The sequence below is a fragment of the Pleurodeles waltl genome, chromosome 4_1 (assembly GCF_031143425.1).
Source record: "Pleurodeles waltl isolate 20211129_DDA chromosome 4_1, aPleWal1.hap1.20221129, whole genome shotgun sequence".
Classification (NCBI taxonomy): domain Eukaryota; kingdom Metazoa; phylum Chordata; class Amphibia; order Caudata; family Salamandridae; genus Pleurodeles; species Pleurodeles waltl.
Window position 1 is genome coordinate 394,964,969 of NC_090442.1, and position 21,451 is coordinate 394,986,419.

General features: G+C 42.7%; 1 protein-coding gene across 5 annotated transcripts in view; it reads right to left on the reverse strand.

Annotated features, from left to right (window-relative positions):
- Positions 1 to 21,451, reverse strand: part of ITPR2 (inositol 1,4,5-trisphosphate receptor type 2) — a 1,367,642-nt gene that overhangs the window by 747,516 nt on the left and 598,675 nt on the right. For all 5 annotated transcript variants that reach the window (XM_069228605.1, XM_069228604.1, XM_069228603.1 and 2 more), the window contains 3 exons: positions 14,633 to 14,722; positions 14,413 to 14,538; positions 6,640 to 6,762 (listed from right to left, as the gene is read on the reverse strand). In XM_069228605.1, coding sequence (XP_069084706.1) covers positions 6,640 to 6,762; positions 14,413 to 14,538; positions 14,633 to 14,722 — 339 coding nt within the window. The remainder of the gene's footprint in view (positions 1 to 6,639; positions 6,763 to 14,412; positions 14,539 to 14,632; positions 14,723 to 21,451) is intronic.

Here is a 21,451-nt window from a genome sequence, read left to right on the forward strand (position 1 = left end):
GGCTGAAGCAGCTCTCCTCCCACCAGATGATTCATTTGTTTCAGCCCAGGCAACTTCACACCTCATTAAGGTAGCTGGGCTCAGGCTGACAGAGACTGACCAATCAGGAAATGACACTATAGTGCTGATTCTGGTAACCTTCAGAAATAGTTCTAAAACTCTTTCTCTGTACTAGTTACAATAAATCCAACCTTGGCAAGTTGTTGGACTTATTCTAACTTATAAATTGATATAAAACATGACATATTTAGCTCTTTTCTAACGTAAATTATACTTTATTATTTTTAAATAAAGCCTCCCAATGTTAGCCCATGGAGCTAATGTATTATAATGGAGAAAAAACGATTTGTCTGTTTTCCCTCAGCAGGGCTTATAAATCATTTCATAAAGACCCTGCTTATATTTACACTGCATCCAACCCTTGGGGCACCTAGGGGTGACAATGTAAAACGAATGTAGTTTGAGACTTTGGAAATACGTTTAATTCCAAAGTAGAATTTGGGGTGGATTTTATTTTAAAAGCAGCCAGCAAGGTAGGCCTGCCTTTAAAATGACACCAGACACCACAACAGTGCACCCATGGGTGTCCTAACTACACTGGGGTCCTAAACTTACATGCCCTACAATGTATTAGGGACTCATAGGTAGGTCAGAGCCAATTATAATTATGCATAATTGGCATATACGCTTCTAAACAGAGCACTGGCCCTGGGACTGGTTAGCAGTTCCCAGGGCACAATCATGGTCAGAAAGCACCAGTACCAGTTAAAAATGGGGGCAAAAAGTGAGGGGGCTTCTGCAATCAGCCCAGTTTTCTCACACAGATAGTCAACCACAAAAGAATATGGACAGGCAGAAGTTTAAAAAACTCAAGAGACAAATGAACAATGATGTTATGTCAAAAAGCAAATAAGCTCCTGGCACAGAGGCCTTTTAAGGCATAGGTTAAGTGGGCTCTGGTCCAGTCCCCACGTACCTTGTTATTTGGTCAGGACAGGACCCCTCATCAAGTTATCCGAAGAGTCAAGCTGTAATAACTACCTCTACCTCTACCTCTTTTGGACACAGAATGTTGTCAAGTATACCTAAGCCTCATACAGGGCTACTCCATGGTCCACTTCCAAGGCAATCTGTGTGCTGTACATGAATCAAGGTAGTCCAGGGCAACTCTAGAAAAGGAGGGATGTTAAAGGGTACAGGTGCCTATTTTAAACAAACAATTGCCTATTGTCTTCTGTCTTTTACAATTGCTTAACTTTTATGGTGTGATCAATGGGTGTGATTTAGCTGAAAATGAATCATACATTCAAAATTGTTTGGAACAGAGCCCCCAAAATGTGTTTGACCAGGGGCCCCTAAAATCCTCAAGATGTAAGTGTCCCGCCCTTCTGACTGACATCAATTTAAACTCTGCTATAAAATTGGATAGCAAAGGTAGGCATGCTTAGCAGTAAGCACAGAAAATTGGCACAGGGTAGGGCATTTACAAAGTATTGTTTTGGTAGTGTTAACACATCATGAAATATTAATAACCATTAATGGTGTACTGAGGAATGAAGCTGAAGCTACTCCTAGGAATTTATTGTTCCCTGGAGCATCTATGAAAGAGATAGTCCAGTTACCTAGTGTTGGAAATGGGGTCTTTGGTTGACAGTCAGGTTACCCCCTGTTCAAGCAAAGACCCTCACTCTAGTCAGGGTAAAAGAGAATCACCCTCAGCTAACCCCAGCTCACCTACTTGGTAGCTTGGCAGAGCAGTAGGCTTAACTTCGGAGTGCTAGATGTAAAGTATTTGTACCAACACACACAGTAACTTAAGGAAAACACTACAAAATGACACAACACAGGTTTAGAAAAATAGGAAATATTTATCTGAACAAAACAAGACCAAAATGACAAAATCCACAATACACAAGTCAAGTTATTCATAAAAATGCAAAAAGAGCTTTTAAGTAGTTTTAAACACACACTAATGCTGTTAGCGTGAAAAAGTACCATAGGTGCGTCGAAAATAACCCCGCACGGGGAAGTGTGCGTCAAAAAGGGCTTGCGAGGCATCGATTCCACTCACAGGCGGGACCTTGCGTTGTTTCTCCTCTCGTCAGGTCGGGCGCGTCGTTTCTTCCCTCCGCAGGAGAGCGATGGGTCGATCCGGTCAGCACTCTCGGGTCCGGGCAGGCATTGCGTTGTTTTTACACACCCAGCGGTAAATGGGTCGGAAATCCAGTCGCATGATGATCCGAAAACCACGCAGCGCAGGTTGCGATCTCCCAGCCTCCGTCAACGATGCTGTGCGTAGTTTCTCCTGCTCTGGGCGTCGATTCTTTGGTTGCGTTTCCGGCGAGCATCGTTTTTCAGCCCCAGATCTCTTGGTGCGTAGTTTCTTCAGCTGCAGTTCGGAGTGGCGTCAATCTTTCCCCGCAAGGTGCACTGTGCATGGATTTCCTTTTATTTAGGCTGCCAGTTTCTCCTTTCAGGGTCCCAGGAACTGGATGGGCACCAGAGGGCAGAGTAGGAGTCTCTCCAGAGAATCCAGGTGCTGGCAGAGAGAAGTCTTTGCTGTCCCTGAGACTTCAAACAACAGGAGGCAAGCTCTAAATCAAGCCATTGGAGAGTTCTTCTAAAGATGGAAGGCACACAATTTCCAGTCTTTGCCCTCTTACTCTGGCAGAGACAGCAACTGCAGGATAGCTCCACAAAGCACAGTCACAGGCAGGGCAGCTCTTCTTCCTCAGCTCTTCAGCTCTTCTCCAGGCAAAGGTTCCTCTTGTTTCCAGAAGGGTTTCTAAAGTCTGTGGTTTTGGGTGCCCTTCTTATACCCAATTTCTCCTTTGAAGTAGGCCTACTTCAAAGTAAAGTCTCTTTTGAATGTGAAATCCTGCCTTGGCCAGGCCCCAGACACTCACCAGGGGGTTGGAGACTACATTGTGTGAGGGCAGGCACAGCCCTTTCAGGTGTGAGTGACCACTCCTCCCCCCCCCTCTGTCAGCAATGCTGGGCATCGTTTCTCCAGCTGAGTGCGTCGATTCTTCGGTCGCGTTTCCGGCGAGCGTCGATTTTCAGCTGCGGAGCCATCGGCGTGTCATTTCTTCAGCTGCAGATCGGAGTCTCGTTGATCTTTTCCCCGCACGGTGCCCTGTGCGTGGATTTTCTCCTCTTAGGCTTCCAGCTTCTCCTTTCAGGGTCCCAGGAACTGGATGGGCACCACAGGGCAGAGTAGGAGTCTCTCCAGAGACTCCAGGTGCTGGCAGAGAGAAGTCTTTGCTATCCCTGAGACTTCAAACAACAGGAGGCAAGCTCTAAATCAAGCCCTTGGAGATCTTCACAAGATGGAAGGCACACAAAGTCCAGTCTATGCCCTCTTACTCTGGCAGAAGCAGCAACTGCAGGATAGCTCCACAAAGCACAGGCAGGGTAGCTCTTCTTCTTCAGCTCGTCAGCTCTTCTCCAGGCAGAGGTTCCTCTTGGTTTCCAGAAGTGTTCTAAAGTCTGTGGTTTTGGGTGCCCTTCTTATGCCCAATTTCTCCTTTGAAGTAGGCCTACTTCAAAGCAAACACTCACCAGGGGGCTGGCGACTGCACTGTGTGAGGACAGGTACAGCCCTTTCACTCCTCCCCTCCCTCCTAGCACAGATGGTTCATCAGGAAATGCAGACTACACCCCAGCTCCCTTTGCGTCACTTTTTAGTGTGAGGTGCAACCAGCCCAACTGTCAAACTGACCCAGACAGGGAATCCACAAACAGGCAAAGTCACAGAAATGGTATAAGCAAGAAAATGCTCACTTTCTAAAATTGGTATTTATCAATCGCACAGTCTTAAAATCAACTTTACTAAAAGATGTATTTTTAAACTGTGAGCTCGGAGACCCCAAACTCCACATGTCCATTCGCTCCCAAAGGGAATCTACACTTTAATCAGATTTAAAGGTAGCCCCCATGTTAACCTATGAGAGGGACAGGCCTTGCAACAGTGAAAAACGAATGTAGCAACATTTCACTGTCAGGACATATAAAACACATTACTATATGTCCTACCTTAACCATACACCGCACCCTGCCCTTGGGGCTACCTAGGGCCTACCTTAGGGGTGTCCTATATGTAAGAAAAGGGAAGGTTTAGGCCTGGCAAGTGGGTACACTTGCCAAGGCTAATTTACAGTTAAAACTGCAAACAGACACCGCAGTGGCAGGTCTGAGGCATGATTACAGAGCTACTTAGGGTGGTGGCACAACCAGTGCTGCAGGCCCACTAGTAGCATTTGATTTACAGGACCTGGCACCTCTAGTGCACTTTACTAGGGACCTACTAGTAAATCAAATATGCCAATCATGCTTAAACCAATTACATACAATTTATACAGAGAGCATATGCACTTTAGCACTGGTTAGCAGTGGTAAAGTGCTCAGAGTTAAAAAGCCAACAGCAACAGGTCAGAAAAAAATAGGAGGCCGGAGGCAAAAAGATTGGGAATGACCCTGCATAAGCAAAAAAGTCCAACACCTAGGCTATAGGCTTACTTAGGTATTTTGGTGCTAATCTAACAAAGGGCTTATCTGAGAGTTAACTTAAACTCAGTCAACCTCAACAAAGCTTATTGGCTTCCACATAAGGTAACTCTCTATGGAGATGTAACTGGACAGAATTTGTTAATCGTATCATGGCTTGCAACACTGATGGCAGTCAAAATGAACTTGCTTGTCTGTCTGTTGTATTTCTTTCCAAACCACTGCTCTTGCTGTGTCCAGAGAGCATGTAATCTCTGAAGAATCTTGAATACTTCATTCAGGTATGGGGGACCCCAAAATCCAGGTGAGTTCTTGCAAGTCCACACCTCAGGACATATTAACAGGCTGCACATATGAGATTGCTATGACAGACATGGTCAACCCTTGAAACAACTGATAAAATAGGTACACATTACCCATGCCACTGCAAGTAAGACTTGTGGGATCACTGGTAGCTATCAAAACCATCCAGATCCAAAAATGAATACACTAGTGTTATCACCTGCACTTTATTAGCTGCCTGGAGTCAGTTACAGTTGACCACATTTACTTCACTGTTTACTCTTACACATCAATAACATCGAATTTACAGCAGTCATGCCAGAGAAAGTATTCAGCATATGAAGGGTGAGGGACTGGTGCACATTTACAGAGGTGTTTGACCATGAAAAGATAAAAGGGCTCAAACCATAAAGGCATTCTTAACCATAGGCATATGTGTGCATCCAAAAAATAGCTCAGTTACGCCTTGCAGGAATTCATAAAAGGATTCATGGCAGGTATGAATGAATTTACCACTGTGGAAGTATCCACCATCAGTGTGGAGTAATCTATAGTACTAAACACCATGTAAGATTTGGGGAATGGGCTCCAGAAAGCATGATTAGCCTTGCAAGTCTATGTTTATCCACAAACTTGTATATTTGACAGCATTCACTAACTCAAATCTAACCCTTTCTCTCCCTGGAAATGGTCAGAGATTTTCTCCAGGCAAAGGCTGGATGGGAAGGAGGCTGGACCACCACCAAAATTGCTGAGATGCAGGGGAAGGACTCTCTCCATGGGGAACATATTTTCTCTGTGAAAGAAACAAACGCAAAAAATAAAAATGAAGATGATATAAGGGGCTCCATTCCTTCTCTGCTTAGATCTGCAGTATGTAGATGTCCGTAAAGGAGAACGGGTCCCGTGGGAGGTGTCACATGACACTCAGGGGTGCACCAGGGAATGTCTCAGTCTGGAAAAGTTTGTGAAATCCCGAAAGCAGTAAATCTGCACCCCAGTGTAGGTATACATCTATTTAAGCACATATACTACTACTTTCATAAACCGGGGCTCTATCCTTTTATTAGGTTGGTGCCGAAATTATACAGCTAAGAAAGTAGACCTCACTATAATTATCTAGCATAAATATTTTAGATAAGATATTATGGTAATGTGATTCAGATATTTGCTAATTTATCTTTCATTTATTTACATTACATCATGCAAACTGTGAGGTGCATCAAGTTAAGGAAACTCCAGGCTAGGATGTCTACCAATGGCCCGAGTACTAGGGACTTGTGCTAATGATCAGGTAAAATGATTCACATTTATATTTCCTGTATGTAAATTTAAATTATGTGGATATCCTGGAAATCTTTCAAGGATCCCACCGTTGCGGATAAATGTAGGATTAGGTATGTACAAAGTTAAAATTCAGAATTCATTCTGACAGACTGACATATTGCTTGCTGGTCACAGGACTATGATCCTACTAGTGATATCGTAGCAACTGGAAAACGTATGGATTTTGATTTTGTTAAACAGATTAATATCACTGAAAGGATAATCTCTACAGTTTACAAGCTACTTAAATAAGGGGATGCAAATTAACATGGCCCTATCAGCACAACTTTGCAGAAGCGGCCTTGAACTAAATTACAGCAACACTGAGGCCATGAGTACTGCTAGTCTTTCCAATGTCAGTTGTCAGGCAGAATACAAAGGCTCATAGTACCAGTCTCCTTCCGAACAGGAGAATAAATGAAAATATCCTTCATCTAAAAAAACATCTTAACGACCATCTTCAAGCATAAGTGATCAATCAGCACATGCTTCTCACCTCCAGACAGGAGGCAAATCCATACTTACTCCAGGAGTGAGAAATAGGTTCAAATGCTTATGCAGAAGAACTTGATTCTGAGGATTTCCACGGCAGAAATTCTGAAGGAATATGTGGGCCAGATTCATTATTTCATTCATCTTTTCATCGTTCTGCATTAGAGATAATACATATAAAATAATAAAACGTTTTGTTAACATTCAAACATTAACACATCTCATAAATATGCAAGCTTTGCTCGGAGGCTTAACCCCAGTACACTGCATTCTGCGCTATTTATCTGGCACGAGCAAGTCCGTTGTGAACTAGCTCTGGCTTATTAACGGTCACGCTTGTCAGCAACTAGTTTATTATTCAAGAAAGCATGAATCGTATTGGTTTAAATAACGCAAGGGCATTTCTTAACATTACAGTGGATTTCTAAATGAATCTTCAATCCTTTAAACCTTTACAACCAATATGCACCTCCTACAGATATCGTAAAGTGTCCAGTACGTGGGAAATGTAAGCTAAGTAACACAAACCATCCAATATCAAACCAAACTGTGTTTCACCTAATTATGGGGCAGCTTAATCGTGAACGAGCATTAGGATATCAAACCCTCTGAAAGCGGAACTTTCATGGTGATACTAAAAGTATTAGCATCTGGATTTACTATGAATTACGCCCACTTTTTTCTAACTTTATATAGTGTATCCACAATAAATGGACACAAAAGAACAAGTTATTTCCTTTGCTGGTGGATGCTCTATCTAACTGCAGATTCCTCACCTTTGAAACGTTCTCCAGGAGCCAGACTGGATCTGGAAGTTTTCCATAGCAGTGCTCTTGCATGCCTCTAGGTGGTACCATGTGATTACTTGCTGGTTTTGTTCTTCCACAGAAGTCACAGAGCAGAACTGTATATAACCGCCACCACTTGTGCACCAACGTCAGTTTCTCTCTTGACATTTTCTCCACCCTCGGACACAGGGGGAAACCAATTGGATACACCAATAGAGATCTATAATTTGGGACCTCTCTAGATGTTAAAAGAAACCAATTCACAGAATGGGGAGTTAGGCTGGCATTGAGGAATCTGTGGTCAGAGTATTCACCAAAAAGCGTGTTCCCAAAGGTAAGTAACTTTTTCATCTTATGGATACTTCTAACTGTAGGTTCCTCACCTTCAGAACAAATACAAAAGCAGTACCTCCCAAGATAGAAAGTCTGTTGAGTGGGCTCACATTATAATGTCCTGCAGGACCAAATAAGTAAAATGCCCTTCGGACGTAGCTGTTAAGGTAGTGGTGTTTTGTGAATGTGTGCATTGACATCCACGTCATGGCCTGACAGATGTCAACAACAGGCACTCCGCATACCAAAGTGGGGGTGGCAGTGTTGGCCCTCGTGGAATTGGTACTCAGACCTTCCAGGGGCTGTTTTTGGCCAATGCTAAGCAGATCTTAGTGTAAAGGATAATCTACATTAACAGAGTCCTTTTTTGCACATCCTTACCATTCTTTGCCCCCACGTGCACCACAAAAAGCTGACCTGATGATCTTTGGTGAAATCAATGTAAAAGTTTCAGTCTCTTTTTGGGACCACCTAATGAAGTCTCTCTTCAATAGGGTCTCTCTTCTTCGGAGGGGTGAGGCAGGGAAAAAATGTTGGTGGAGGGATGGGTTACCCAAAGTGAAAAGGCATCACAACTTTCAGCAAGAAGGCCACCCTGATCATAAGCATCAGCTTGTCTGGGAAATAAAGGTGGTACAGTGTGGTTTCACCACGAGAGACTGGAGCTCACTCAAGGGATGAGCTGAAGTGATTACGATAAGAAAGACAGTAATGACCAAGGATGCAATGAGCCCCTGTCAATCAAGAATGTCAGGATGGAATTAAGGTCTCACTGTGGCATCACACATGGCTTAGGAGGATGCACATTTGTTAAATCTTTAATAAACCACATCACAACAGTTGACTCAAATAGGGAGGGAGAGTCTGGTAAATGTAAAAAAGTTGAAAGGGCCAATAAATAAACTTTAATAGTGCGTACCTCAAGACCTTGCTGGGTGAAAGACAAAAAAAATAACAAAATATCTGATATCTTGTTTTGCAAAGGGTTTGTCCTGTGCATCAAATCACAAATTTGGTCGACGGCTTAAATAAACATCAGAGAAAGGCACCTGGTAGTCAGGAAGACCTTCACAACTTCAGTTGGCAAATTAAATGCTGTGGACTGCCCTCGTTCAATCTACCCGCAGGGAAGTGTAGATTGAGCAGGTTAGGGTGGAGATCCCTGCCCTGTTGCTGTGGCAGATAGTCTTCCTAAAGTGATAGCCTGTTCTGAGGGCAGGCACACATTCAGAAGTTCTCTGCTTGCCACTAGAAGACCGGCACTTGTTTGTTCTTAATTTTTTTTCAGAAGTCTGGGTATAAGAAACGCTTGTGGGAATGCATACATGAATCCTGTTTTCCAACTCAGTCGAAAAGCATATCCTTGGAAGGATCTTCAGGGGAACTCCAACGTTTGGGCACTGAACATTTTCTGCAGTGGACAACAAATCTAGCCAGGTTTCTCTTCAGTGTTGTAAGATGCCACCTCGAGGGGGCAGCTGCCCTTCATGATTCGCCAGATACCTCCAGCTGAGCACGTCCATCCTAGTGTTCCGCGATCCTTCCAGGTGGTTCACAATCAGGGAGATGCCTTGATGTTCCAATCAACTCCAAAGGTACATAACATCCTGGCATGGCGGTAGAGGTGCCAGTGGAAACCTGTACCAGTCCCTCCCTTGATGGACGGGAGGAATGCCTTCAACGCCAGGTGAATGGTCTGCAACTACAACTGACTGATATGAAGGCGGTTTTCCATCAGAGACTATAGCCCTCTGATTTCCACCTCTCCCAGATGACCTCCCCAACCAACCAGTGATGAATCTGTCACCACCGTCTGCTCTGGATGAGGAAGGGAGAGGGATCTGCTGCTGGTCAGGTTGAAGCCCAGCAGCTACCACTGCAGAGCTTGCGTAATCTCCTCCGAAACCTGAATAACATCCAACAGGTTTCTCTGGTGCTGGGCCCATTGAGACTTCAGCTCCCACTGCGGAGCCCAAAGGGGCCACCTGGCAAAGTGAACAAGCAGGATGCTTGAGCCCAACAGGGCAAGAAGCCTCACAGCTGCTCCCACGAGAATCAAGACGGGGGCTGAAATATCAAATGTCCTGGACTGATTGTGACACAGTTAAAGCCCTGAGCTGCACTGTGACAAAGACCTTTCCTGTGAAAGCAAGTCTCTGTGAAGGAGTCATGTGTGATTTCAGCTCGTTGATCGTGTGCCCCAACGATATCATGAGGTTTGCCAAAGTCTGGAGGTTGTTTACAACTGTCTGCGGTGACCCTCAACGTCACCAGCCAGTCATAGAGGTAGATTAAAACTAGTATTCCCAACCTCCAAAGATGAGCACCAACCACTTTTGTGAACATCCAAGGACAGGGTAGGACTATGACAAAAAATAGGCACTGGTCTCCAAAATAAAAGTGCCCCCCATTGGCAAACCAGATATCTAAAAGAAGTGGCCCATATTTGCAAAATCAGCTTACTTTTGAACTTGTAAAGACACAATCAATGGGCATGATGCAAGGTATGGGAGGCTGTTTGCTACATGCAATGTTTGTGGTAATATCCGGAAAATCAACAATAAAAAACAGCCCACACACTAATAAAAAACACAGGCCCACACACTGATCTGTCAGACCAGCCCATTGGACACGGCCTGATGCCCCTATAGGTCAGTCCAACACTGCCCAAGGAGCCCTGGTAAGGCCAAAGGTGAACAGAACAAACATTTTTTGTTCCTGGCCAAACTTCAGCCACAGATAACGTTTGTAGGACTGCACAGCCTTACAGTCATCTGGATTCAGGCAGACAGGTCCTGGGCCAGTGTGAGCATTCCAAATTTGTTCTTATACAGGAAGGAAATAAGATGGCACAGATCGAATGCAAGACAAAGGTCTCCATTCTTCTTCAGCACAAAGAAATAGCAAGGCTAACAAACACTCAGGATGCCACTTTGAACAGTAGAGCTCGCACCACTTACATTAAGATTAAACGGTGCTCCTGTGAATGGTGATCTGAAGTGGGAGGGAGCTAAATTAGGTTGAAAAGGAACAGAAGGGCACAACCGTGCTGGCAATCTGGAGGCCCCATCTGTCAGAAATAATGGATTGCCACCATGGACAAAATGTTGGATTCTGCCTCCCACAGAGCGGTTGTGCCCCTCTATGGGAAAACTAAAGCAGCTTCGAGACTGGTGCTGCAGGTAAGGGGGACTGAGAATAATGGTGTCTGTGGTGACCTTTTGCACTGCCTGTCTGATCCCTGGCTGCGAAAGGGATGGATGCCTACTACGGAGGAGCAGGGCTCTGGCATTGCCAATATGCCAGCCCTCTGGAATAGTATTGGAAGGGCTAAAAATAATGAGAAAATTGTCTGGCAGAGGTCGAAAGGTCCAAAGAATGCACCATGGTCTGGCTTTCTTTGAGGCGTTCTAAGGCAGAATCAGATTTTTCACCAAATAGAATGGATCCATCTAAAATGAGGTATGCCTGTTGCGCATCACCACAAAAACCTGGCTCATATCCACGCATGGCGATGGAGCACCACACTAGTGCAAACTGCTACCCACCAGCAATTTGTAGTGTACAGATCAGCATGAATCCCACATTAGGCTGTATACTGATCCCCTTGAAAGGTTTGAGCCAAGGAGTCCCCAACTCTTCTGAGACAGCCAGCCAGATCTCAAGGCTGGGCTGGCTGATAACATTTTTTCCTGAATGCCTCAATACCTTCCAACTCCCTGTCTCAGGGGCGGGAGCTGAGGGGCAGGGAAGCTGAGGATAATGTGGGGAATGAATTAGGATTCTTCTTGCTAGTGAAAGCTTGTACCACCCAACTCTTAGTAGTGAGAAAATGTTTTTTTTTTTTTATCAGGGGTGCTTGGCCACCTGGCTGTTCTCTGGTGAGGAAGATCAAGGCTAGATTTCGTTACCATAAGTGTCAGTTAGAGCCTCCTTGAATGGGAGCAGAGCACAGGCTTAGAGGATGCAGGCCCAGGTTGAAGAATTTCTGTAAGGATGTTTGTCTTAACTTCAATAGAAGGTAACTGTAGATCCAGGCCCTCAGCAGCACACCTGGTTACCACAACAAAGGAAGCACTGTCTTCTGTTAGCGGGCCCACAGGGGCTGAAATCAACCTTTAACCCAAAGGAAGTATCAACCACCTGGGCATTATGTCATCATCATAATGTGGGGGTAGATCATCCTCACATTGTCATCTGGGAGTGGTTGTAAAATCTGGTCAGAACTGAAACCAAAATCACAGACTCTGGTGACAGCTCTGTAACAGTGGGAGTGTTTTGTCTGAATCAGGTTGTATGAGAAACGGTTGCATTTCAGTAGAATTGGACTGCGATTCCTGCCTAGTTCGAGACAGATTTGGCTTGAAAATAAACACCAGAGCTGGTAGGGGATCTCCGTTTGGTGCCAGCGACTTTGGGACCAGTGTAGATGAAAGAGGGACAAGTGCAAGTATTAAAGCCAGAACTGGAGTTGGTACTGAAGTTGATAAGGAACCAAAGATGGTTTCAGGGGGCTCAAATGGCACCAGGGGAGCTGGAACGTGCCAATATTTATGCAACATGGCCTTTTAGAAGGCCTCAGCCTGCTGCGGTGTTGGAGGTAGTCCAGAGAACTGGGGTGCATCAGTATCAACTGCGGGATAGGCTCCTCATTTGAGGATTGAGAGCAAGATGAAGTGGAACCTTATCACCCTCACAACTTCTCTTTTAGACAGAAAGCAGTGGGTTGAGTTTTTCTTCGCCTTCTCATGTTTTTTCTTCGATTTGGACTTTGACCAGAACACTTTGAATGCCAATGAGACCTTTTGCGGGATCAGCCTCAAGATTGGTAATGGGGCTGTACCCTCAACTTGGAGTGGGATTAAATGAGATCCGTGACATGTTTTCAATGTTTGGCCACATAGTGCTTCACATCAAAGTCAAAGATCACCTTCAGGTGCATGAGGAAATGCATTGCATGACTAAGAGTCTTCCCTGGAGCCCAAACACAAAATGCATAGCTTGTGCGGATACATTACAGACACCTGTTTCTGTCAGTCATGGCATTAGTTAAATTCTATAGTTTAGTTAGGGACATCATTTCCTTGCTCACTGTATTTCAATTTGAAAAAGTTGTCAATACTGACGGGGAAGGGAGATCCAGAGTCATGTTTGAATGGGCAGAGAGAAAGGAACGGTCGTTGGTGTGGCAGGGTGGTGCTTATATGCGTCTCTGCTTTATCACTTCGAGGGTGGAACAAAGCCAAAGTGGAGCTGCACTGCACCAACTACCAGCATGCAGAAGCCCTTCTATCGAAAACTTTCAGATCCAATCTGGCACGTAGGGTATATTCTAAAGATGAGGAATCTTTGGATAAAAGTATCTATCAGAAGTGATGTGCATCTGGTCAGACTTAACAATGTTTAGTACCAGATCAATTATGTGGATGCTTGTTGAATAAATACATTTTGTTTAATTGGAATGCAAAAACGATACAAAAATTGTCTTCTCCAACAGAATATAGCACGCTTTTTAGGTTGCTAAAAACCATCATGGGCAAACTGTACCAATTTCCGAGGTGCTGCAAAATGCTAGTTTGCCTCCATGAAGATGATGCCCAAGATGAAATAAATAAGTGCAGACTTTTTTGCTACCCACACAAAGAAGGCTGGAGGGCTAGTGAAAAATCACAGCTGTACATTCCTATCTTAAAAAGTGGAATACAAGCAATCATTTACCTAGGAACATAATGTTAACTACTATATAAATAAACTCTGAGCAGACACACTCCCACTGACAATTTCTACTCAGAGATAACATAAATATTTATTCAAGACTTGCTTCTAATTGTGTGTACAAGGTTGCCAGTGTATGGGTGGGCCTGTCTCGTTTACCTCATGAATTAACAAGTAACTCCTGGTAAAACTGTAAATAAAGTTATTAAAAAGACTGCAAATATGAACTGTACCGTAATCCCACAGAAAATGATTACTTACTAGCTGTATCAGTAAATAATCAAAGGTTAGTGAATGGAAGCAGGATATAGTGAAGCGCTACAAATATTCACACTTAATAGAACACAACTTCAACTTGCCAACAACAGGCAGATTTCACAGCTCCAAAATGTCTGATTATATACTCAGAAGGATACTGGTCCTGGTCACTTCGGTTTATTAAACAGATGAGTAACAGAGTGAAATGCGAAAGGGAGGACGGGAATGGGAATAGTAAGGCAGAGACAACAACACAGAGGGCATCATATTGGCAGAACCTCAGTGCTGAGCACGATTCTTCTTGGCACGACAAGTGATGTATCAAATGGCGCTACCATTACTTCACAGATGAAGGAATATTTTGACAACCAACCACATATCGGCTTTTACAGCGATGGAGACTGGCCATGACATCATCTCACCTGCTGCTATAAAGTAGGAGGCTGTAATCCGCATCGGACAAATCAATGTAAACTTGTTCTAGCACGGCATTGGCCACTACATAACCAATAGGCACTGGAGCTCTAATACAGAAGGAGTTGGTATAAAACTGGTAGGAAGAAACTGCGCGTACTTCACCGCTGTCATGCCACTGTTAGGAAAGCAATCTGCTCTACTATTTGCCTTCACACACTGGCTCGCCATTGTTGAAACCTGTCTGCGGCAGAAGTGCTGCATGTCTTATTAACGTCTCATTGGTTAGTAGCGCTACCTTTTCATAGGGTATCTGCAGGAGGTCCAGCACCACAGAGTGTGCTCCCATGTTCTTCAGCAAACGCTGCTGCTGATTTCGACCTTTCTTATTCTGAACACAGAGCTTACTGAGCCTCATCAAAATCTGAAAAAATTGAAAACACAATGTTCAAGAAAAAATTAGACATAATAGGCTCGGAATAATAAGGCAAAGTACACAGGCGTGTAGGTGTTCAAACCTCTTTAACGATCTTGTAGTTATTTGCTTTGTTGCTGTCAATTTGAGGTTTTTTACTTCCATCTTGCATAGGGCTAAGAATACCCGGCTCCTGAAAAATAACACATCAACAGATGTTTGGTTACATCATGGCACCGTCCATCTTCTGGCAGTCCAATTAAATTGAACATAGTTTAAAACCAAGAAACAACATCTGCCACGATATCTGCTTCTCAAAACCGTATTTAGCAACTTCAACATACCCCGATACTAAACTGGAAAAAAATACTTTTGCATAACGCAAAAGAACGACAACAATGCAATTCAAAACTGAGAAAAAGTAAAATAATTGTTCATTTTATGATGTTTTTTTCAAAAGTAAAATTACAATGTGAGCTTTCACTCCTGTCAATGAGGACTCTTTATATGCAATCTTTCCATTAACACATCAGCTTGACAAGCATTGGCAATTCCTTAACATGCATGACTAAACTGAAGGAATAAAGTAGATAATCTTTTCAAACACAACTTATTTTTCTCGCTCAGGCTTTTTAACTTTTTAAACATAGTGTATGCCCGTATTTGTACAAGCTGTGCCTCATTTACTGGGTCACAACTTGCCAAGATAGGGTCTGAGATATTGCCAAACGTTTAGGCAATGACATACATGGCAACATTTAGAAACTAGAAAGCGGGAGATTTTGGAGAAAAAAAAATCGAGGATCTTCTTTTCCTCTATTAACGAAAAAAAAAAATCAGGCCAGAGACAACTACAATTAAGCCACACCTGGCTTAAAAAAATCATGAGTACCCAAACCTGGATGGAGTCTATTGGCACGTATACGACGAGCATGGGTTCAGTTACTGTTTTCTGTGGAGTAAACAAATATTTTGCTAAGATCGTCACCACTCTGCCATTGTACCACTTGCAACAGCGAAACTAGTGATATCCTCAACACCTCTAGAAGGGATTCGGAAGTGGTTTTTGGCTGCCTGTGTCTCTTCAACCATGCCACCAACGGTTCACGTCCATTGACGTAGCTCAGCCCTATTTACGTTAAAATTTGCACTTCCTTCCTCTAAAGTAGGTCATCTGTGACTATTGTCGAAAATTGACTTCACTAGGGAATGACTCTAGAGTGTGCAGCGCACCGCAGTTTGACACCGAGGGCCACAGAACAAGGGAGGCTTCAGACGACATCGCGGAACAAAAAAACACTCTATGATAGAGCATCCCCAAGAATAACAAACTTTATTACATACTACAGATCACTGCCAACCTACATCAGTACAGCAAGAAGAGGTTCATAGCAGATGAAAAATCCATACATATTCCCAAGACCAGAGGCACCCACTCAGAGTTGGACTAGCCAGTAGGGCAAACCTGCACCACTTCATGTCTAACCTGAGAGTTCACTCTCTAAGCCCCTGTAGAGTGCAGGAACCTTTAAAGTTACATTTGAGCACAGTCACTCCCTCAACTGAGCACAGCCACTTAAGGCTGAGCTCAGATTCTAACCACGAATTATGACCCCAGTACTGAGCAATGAGATTACACCCACTCTGCAGCAAGAATAGCCTCGCATACAGCAGAACAAGCACCCACCCCAAGCTTAACAGCAAGACAAGCTTCAGACCAGAGGCATAAGAGAATCCACAATCTCCACTGAAGAGTACATGCAACCCTGGTCCAAAACGACCTAAATATCATATTAGTACTCGCAAACCTGAGTACTAGGGCTGATATACAAGTGGTTTCAGGTATAAATAGGTACCTTAATACAGAAACACGTGCAGGGGAACTGTGCTGTGTTACTGTAAGAAGTATGCACGCTATTTCATTCAATTAAAAGCTATTAAAAGATTGACGATAGGCAATATGTTGAAAGACGTTTTGACTGCTAAAGTAATTACAGTTCTTGAGGAAGCCATAACAGGTGGATAACATTAGTGCAAGAGAAGCTGAATACACTGATCTACTGCAAATGTACTGGCTCCAGCTTTTGAAAACGATATGGCCATGTGCTAGTCTGGAATAAACAAAACTGGGTTTGCAGTAAAACACATCATGGGGAAAAAGACTGATAAAGTTGCTAAAAAAATGTCTGCTCAAAATACAGAATGAAAAGTGTCGTGGCTACGAAAAAAAAAGTTGTACCTTATAGGGCAAAGGTAAGTGTATTGAGAGCACGGGCAAGTGGGAATGTTTTATAGGATTCAGGGAAGGGTATTACTAAAGGATAGTAAGGGGGTGGTAGGGTTCCCCGATTGGTATCGTTACCAGGAAGTTAGTGGTTTGTAGGGTTCAGGCGAGAGTAGCAGTAAGGGGTCGTGTGGGGATTTTTGTGGTTGAGGGCGGGGGCAGTTTCTTCTTTAGGGCTGAGGGGCTGTGCCCCTCTGAATGTCCTACACATGACTAGCAAAAAATATTAAATATATCGATGTGCTCAGAGATTCAATCATAACTCTAAACCAGTGGTTCCCAACCTTTTGACTTCTGTGGACCCCCACTTTATCACTACTGGATCCTGGGGACCACCACTGAATCAAATCCGGGGACCCCCCACTGAGTTATTACTGGATGCTGTGGACCCCAGCCCAAACATCGTCAATGATTTGAAATGCAAAATAATACACCAAAAATACAGAAATAAGCATTCATCAAATGATAACACATTTTATTTAATTTGGAAACAAATATAAACAAAAAATAATTTGAATAGGCTGGTTGGAGCTTTCCTAAATTCAAGAAGCTACACATTTTTTACTATATTACATTTGATGCACCTGTACTGCTCCCATGAATCAATCTGAAGGTACTAATTTCATTTTTATCCTCCAGTTTCAAATTCTTGACATTTACAGTCGTTTTTTAACTTTTCAGTTGTACATTTAGTCACTTTATATATATATATATATATATATAGTAACATACATACTCTTCCAGTATGAAGAGAAAACCGGACACCTCCGTAAAATGGAAATCCAAGTGTTGGTTTTCGGTTAATACATCATTTTTAGACTGTTAGGATCAGGACTAAAATATATATAATGGCGGGGCAAATGAAATGAAAATAAAAATGTATGTAATGAAATTATAGATACAGTTATTGAGTAATTAAATGCAGCCTAACAGATAATTTATAAATAGAGCATGATTACATTTGATTATGGTAATTTTGATTTGTTAATTGCATTGGTGCATATTTCATGCATATGTATAAAATCTGGCATTTAAGGATGGCTGCCACGGATACGAGTGAAATAAAGTATGAACTTAAAATGGTCCGTTTTTTATGTTATTGTTTGGGGCTATTTGAATGAATTGCCATGACAATACTCTATCCGTGACAAAGGCGTTTAGCCGAAACGCGTTGGAGTTTGTGTTTGCTTAATTAAATTGGATTTCCATTTTACGGAGGCGTCCTGTTTTCTCTTCATACTGGAAGAGTACGTACGTTACAAATGATTTTGTGCGACCCGGAGCCCAGTCAGGACCGCTGTGAAGTAGCGTCCGCACGCCAAGGAAATACTGTGGGTTTGTGTAATATATATATATATCAGAAAAATTATAAATAAAATAAAGTTCCACTGAAAGCCGGCTGCATCCACCATGCAAGGCTGGTGCTGACTAACGGTCGTGGCCCCCATTATAAATCAATTAGGTATTCCTGCCACATTTGATAAGGCCATATCAAATGTAAACTTTGGATTGTCAAATCAAATAAAGATTTTGGTTTGAGGAGCTGACACGTTGGGTGCGACCCTTTTTTCTGCTATATGAAATAAATGTGTCAGGAATACCTAATTGATATATATATATATATATATATACACTTTATTAATCTGTTAATATTGTTCAATTATCTATGCAGTAGCGGACTCCTTGAGGAGGCTTCACGGACACCCAGATTGGGAACCAGTGGTCTAAACAAATCAATGCATTTAAGTCTGGGCTGTCTGTCCCAGGCTGCCTGTCCTGCCTTGTTCTGAAGCAGGAGATGGAAGCCAGTCAGAAAATAAACTTTCTGCACTGTGACTCATGACATAGGGCTTACTGCTCTAAAGCCCTTCATTCCCAATGTGGTCTATGGCAGTATCCAATCAAGCCAGTGACACTTTTAGCATCATGGTTTCAGGCATTGAATTCTTCATCCCTGCGTAAGGGCAGCCATCTGTCATTCGTAGGGACAGATCCCACCCTTTCCCCAATCGTCACACAGTAGAAGTGGATGCAAGCACATGTAATTTGGTGCCTTGGTTTTGGTAATGGTAAGAATAATAATCTTGTGTTCTTTTTATTATACTGAGACCCCTTGGCACACTAGCCACCCCCAATGTGACACCCCAGGCCCTGGCTGCTGATCGCTGGCTCCTTCAGAAGTGGAGCTGCTGTATTTGTTCCCCCACAAAATTGTTACAAAGTACTGAGCAGGGTTCTTGCTCCCTTATGAAATTGATCCAAATATCAGAGTCAAGCGCAAAGGGAGAAATATGTGCTTACAGTAAAGGCAGTTATCTGCTGTATGGCATTAAAACAGGCCCTACTGTCATGCCCTTAGCATTAATGCCAAACACATGGGTTGATATGCAAACAATGAATGTTAAAAAGCAATGTAGTTCTTTCCATAGTGCATACTTTGACTTGTGCCAGGTGTTTATGAGGGGATTTGATTGAGAGTGCTGGTGCTGAGGCTGAAGGCAAAGCAAAGTGCCTGTCAATGGGTTGGCATTTCTGCAGAGCACACAGAACAATGGTCATGTACTCCAGTTGCAAATGAAATTCAGTGTAAATGTGTTTGAAGGGGTGCACAGGGGTCAAAATATTTAGAAGGCAAAAGCAAAATAAAATAAAGTGCTTAAATGTAAATGAGTCCAGTGTATGTTTGGGGTAGTAAAATGAGGGAGATGTGAGGAAGTGCATTTAGGGGAGAGTGAAAAGAGGGTGATGAACAGGAAAGAGAGGAGAGACTTACAAACTTTACATAAAGCACACATAACTAAAGGCCCTACTTCTTTCATTAATATTCATTTCAGAGTCTCATAATTTCATAATTGAAACATTTCCCAATGTCAATTATTTATAACTAATCAGTGTTGTTACTCATTTATCTTAAACAGCTAACAGCTATTGACAAAGCCAACAGTACTGACAGATTTTAGGTGTATGTCAGTTGTTGTGTTATATTTCTGGATGCAATAATATCTCAGCGAGAAACCAAAATACAGGCCAGGTGGTACAACATGGGAATCACAGAAATGTATTTTGCATGTTCCCTTTTAGAGAGACCCCACTTTTTTCATCCCCCTTAAACACCCATCTGCACATATTTCTGTGTGACTGACTGCAGCCAGCGGCTGTGGGTGCTTCCTGATGCTCGGTCAGAGCATTTTCTTCCAAAGGTGATGTTGCATGCAGTGCAAGTCACTGGTTAAGCAAACACTTTAAAGAGCCTGAAGTTGTTGCACTGTACAATGTGTACATTAAAGTAAAGGGTGAACATATTAAGGCAGTATGATATGGGACAGTTTTTAATATGTTTAATATTTCAAGATTATACATTTCCATTGCTTTATAAACCTTTATTTCTCACAACATTAATTTCCTTTCACATGCACCATTTGTCAATCTTTTTTCAATTTTTTCTTGGGAAGAGGATCCACCCTGGATCCCACATTTGTCTATTAAGTTTGCTTGCTTCACTCACTACATAAAAGTCGTACCCAGACTTTTACGCCCCACCACTTACAAATTCACTGGCCACCACTGGTTGAGGGATGGGTAGCTTTAGGTTTCAAAAGAATAGTAGTGAGTAATACAAGGGTTTTAGGAGTAACAGACTTTAATTGCTACCCAGCTCAATAACACTAATTTTATCGATCTAGGAAGCACAAAAGGCAGAGCTGACCTGCCTGGATTACAACAGCTGACCAATCAGGACAAGCAGATTCCTACAGTGGTTGCATTAGTTCACTGAGGTACCAGACCCATAATGAATATTGTCACTTTCTTTAGGATGCTGCAATACAGATTGCTCAATAAATTAAGAAGTAAAGTTGTGAGTGAGCAAAGGTTACAGTTAGTAGTGCCATTGGGACATGATGTCGGCCTTTAGAGGCAGGTGCTATGCAATTTGTTACAGTATCAAGTATGCCCATAAACGAGTCTGTGCAAGCCTACCTGGGGATCAATGGAGCGCTGTACATTATAGGGGTGTAGAGAAACCATGTAAGTTCACGTGCATCAAGTGAAGATTTGAAACGTGGCCTCACATACATAGATTACTTTTTACATAAAAACAAATGTATTTTACATGCATACACTCTTGCAAACAGGGTAATTTGTGTCTCGAAAGCAGAATCCTAAAGCTATTAGATTATATCGTCTGGCCAGGGAGGAGACCAAATTAAGTTATGGAGTAAGGTGATTATAGAGAGGCAAGTTACTGCATGGAAACATGATATATTAGAATAATACTGAAAGAAGAGCAATACCTTATGTTTTGTATTGGTTTAAGAAAATGTTCTTTGTTCAAAGATACATCTCTTTATCTTATGCTAGTTGAGGCCCAGTATAACCTGTCACCATCCTAGCTCTATCACTTTAAAGAGTGGAGATCAGCTTTTTAGTCTTCTACATACATGTCAAAGGCTAAGATGCTGAGTACCACCGACCTGATGTCCAACTCTCTTTTTCAATGAGAAAAAAAAATTGGAGCTCACCACGTGGAGGTTCGGGCTAACACTACATATTTGATGCTCACACACGGATGCTTTCTGGTCAGAGCAAATGAATGGCCAACAAACCTAAAGTTTTATCTCTTAATAACCACAGTAGTTT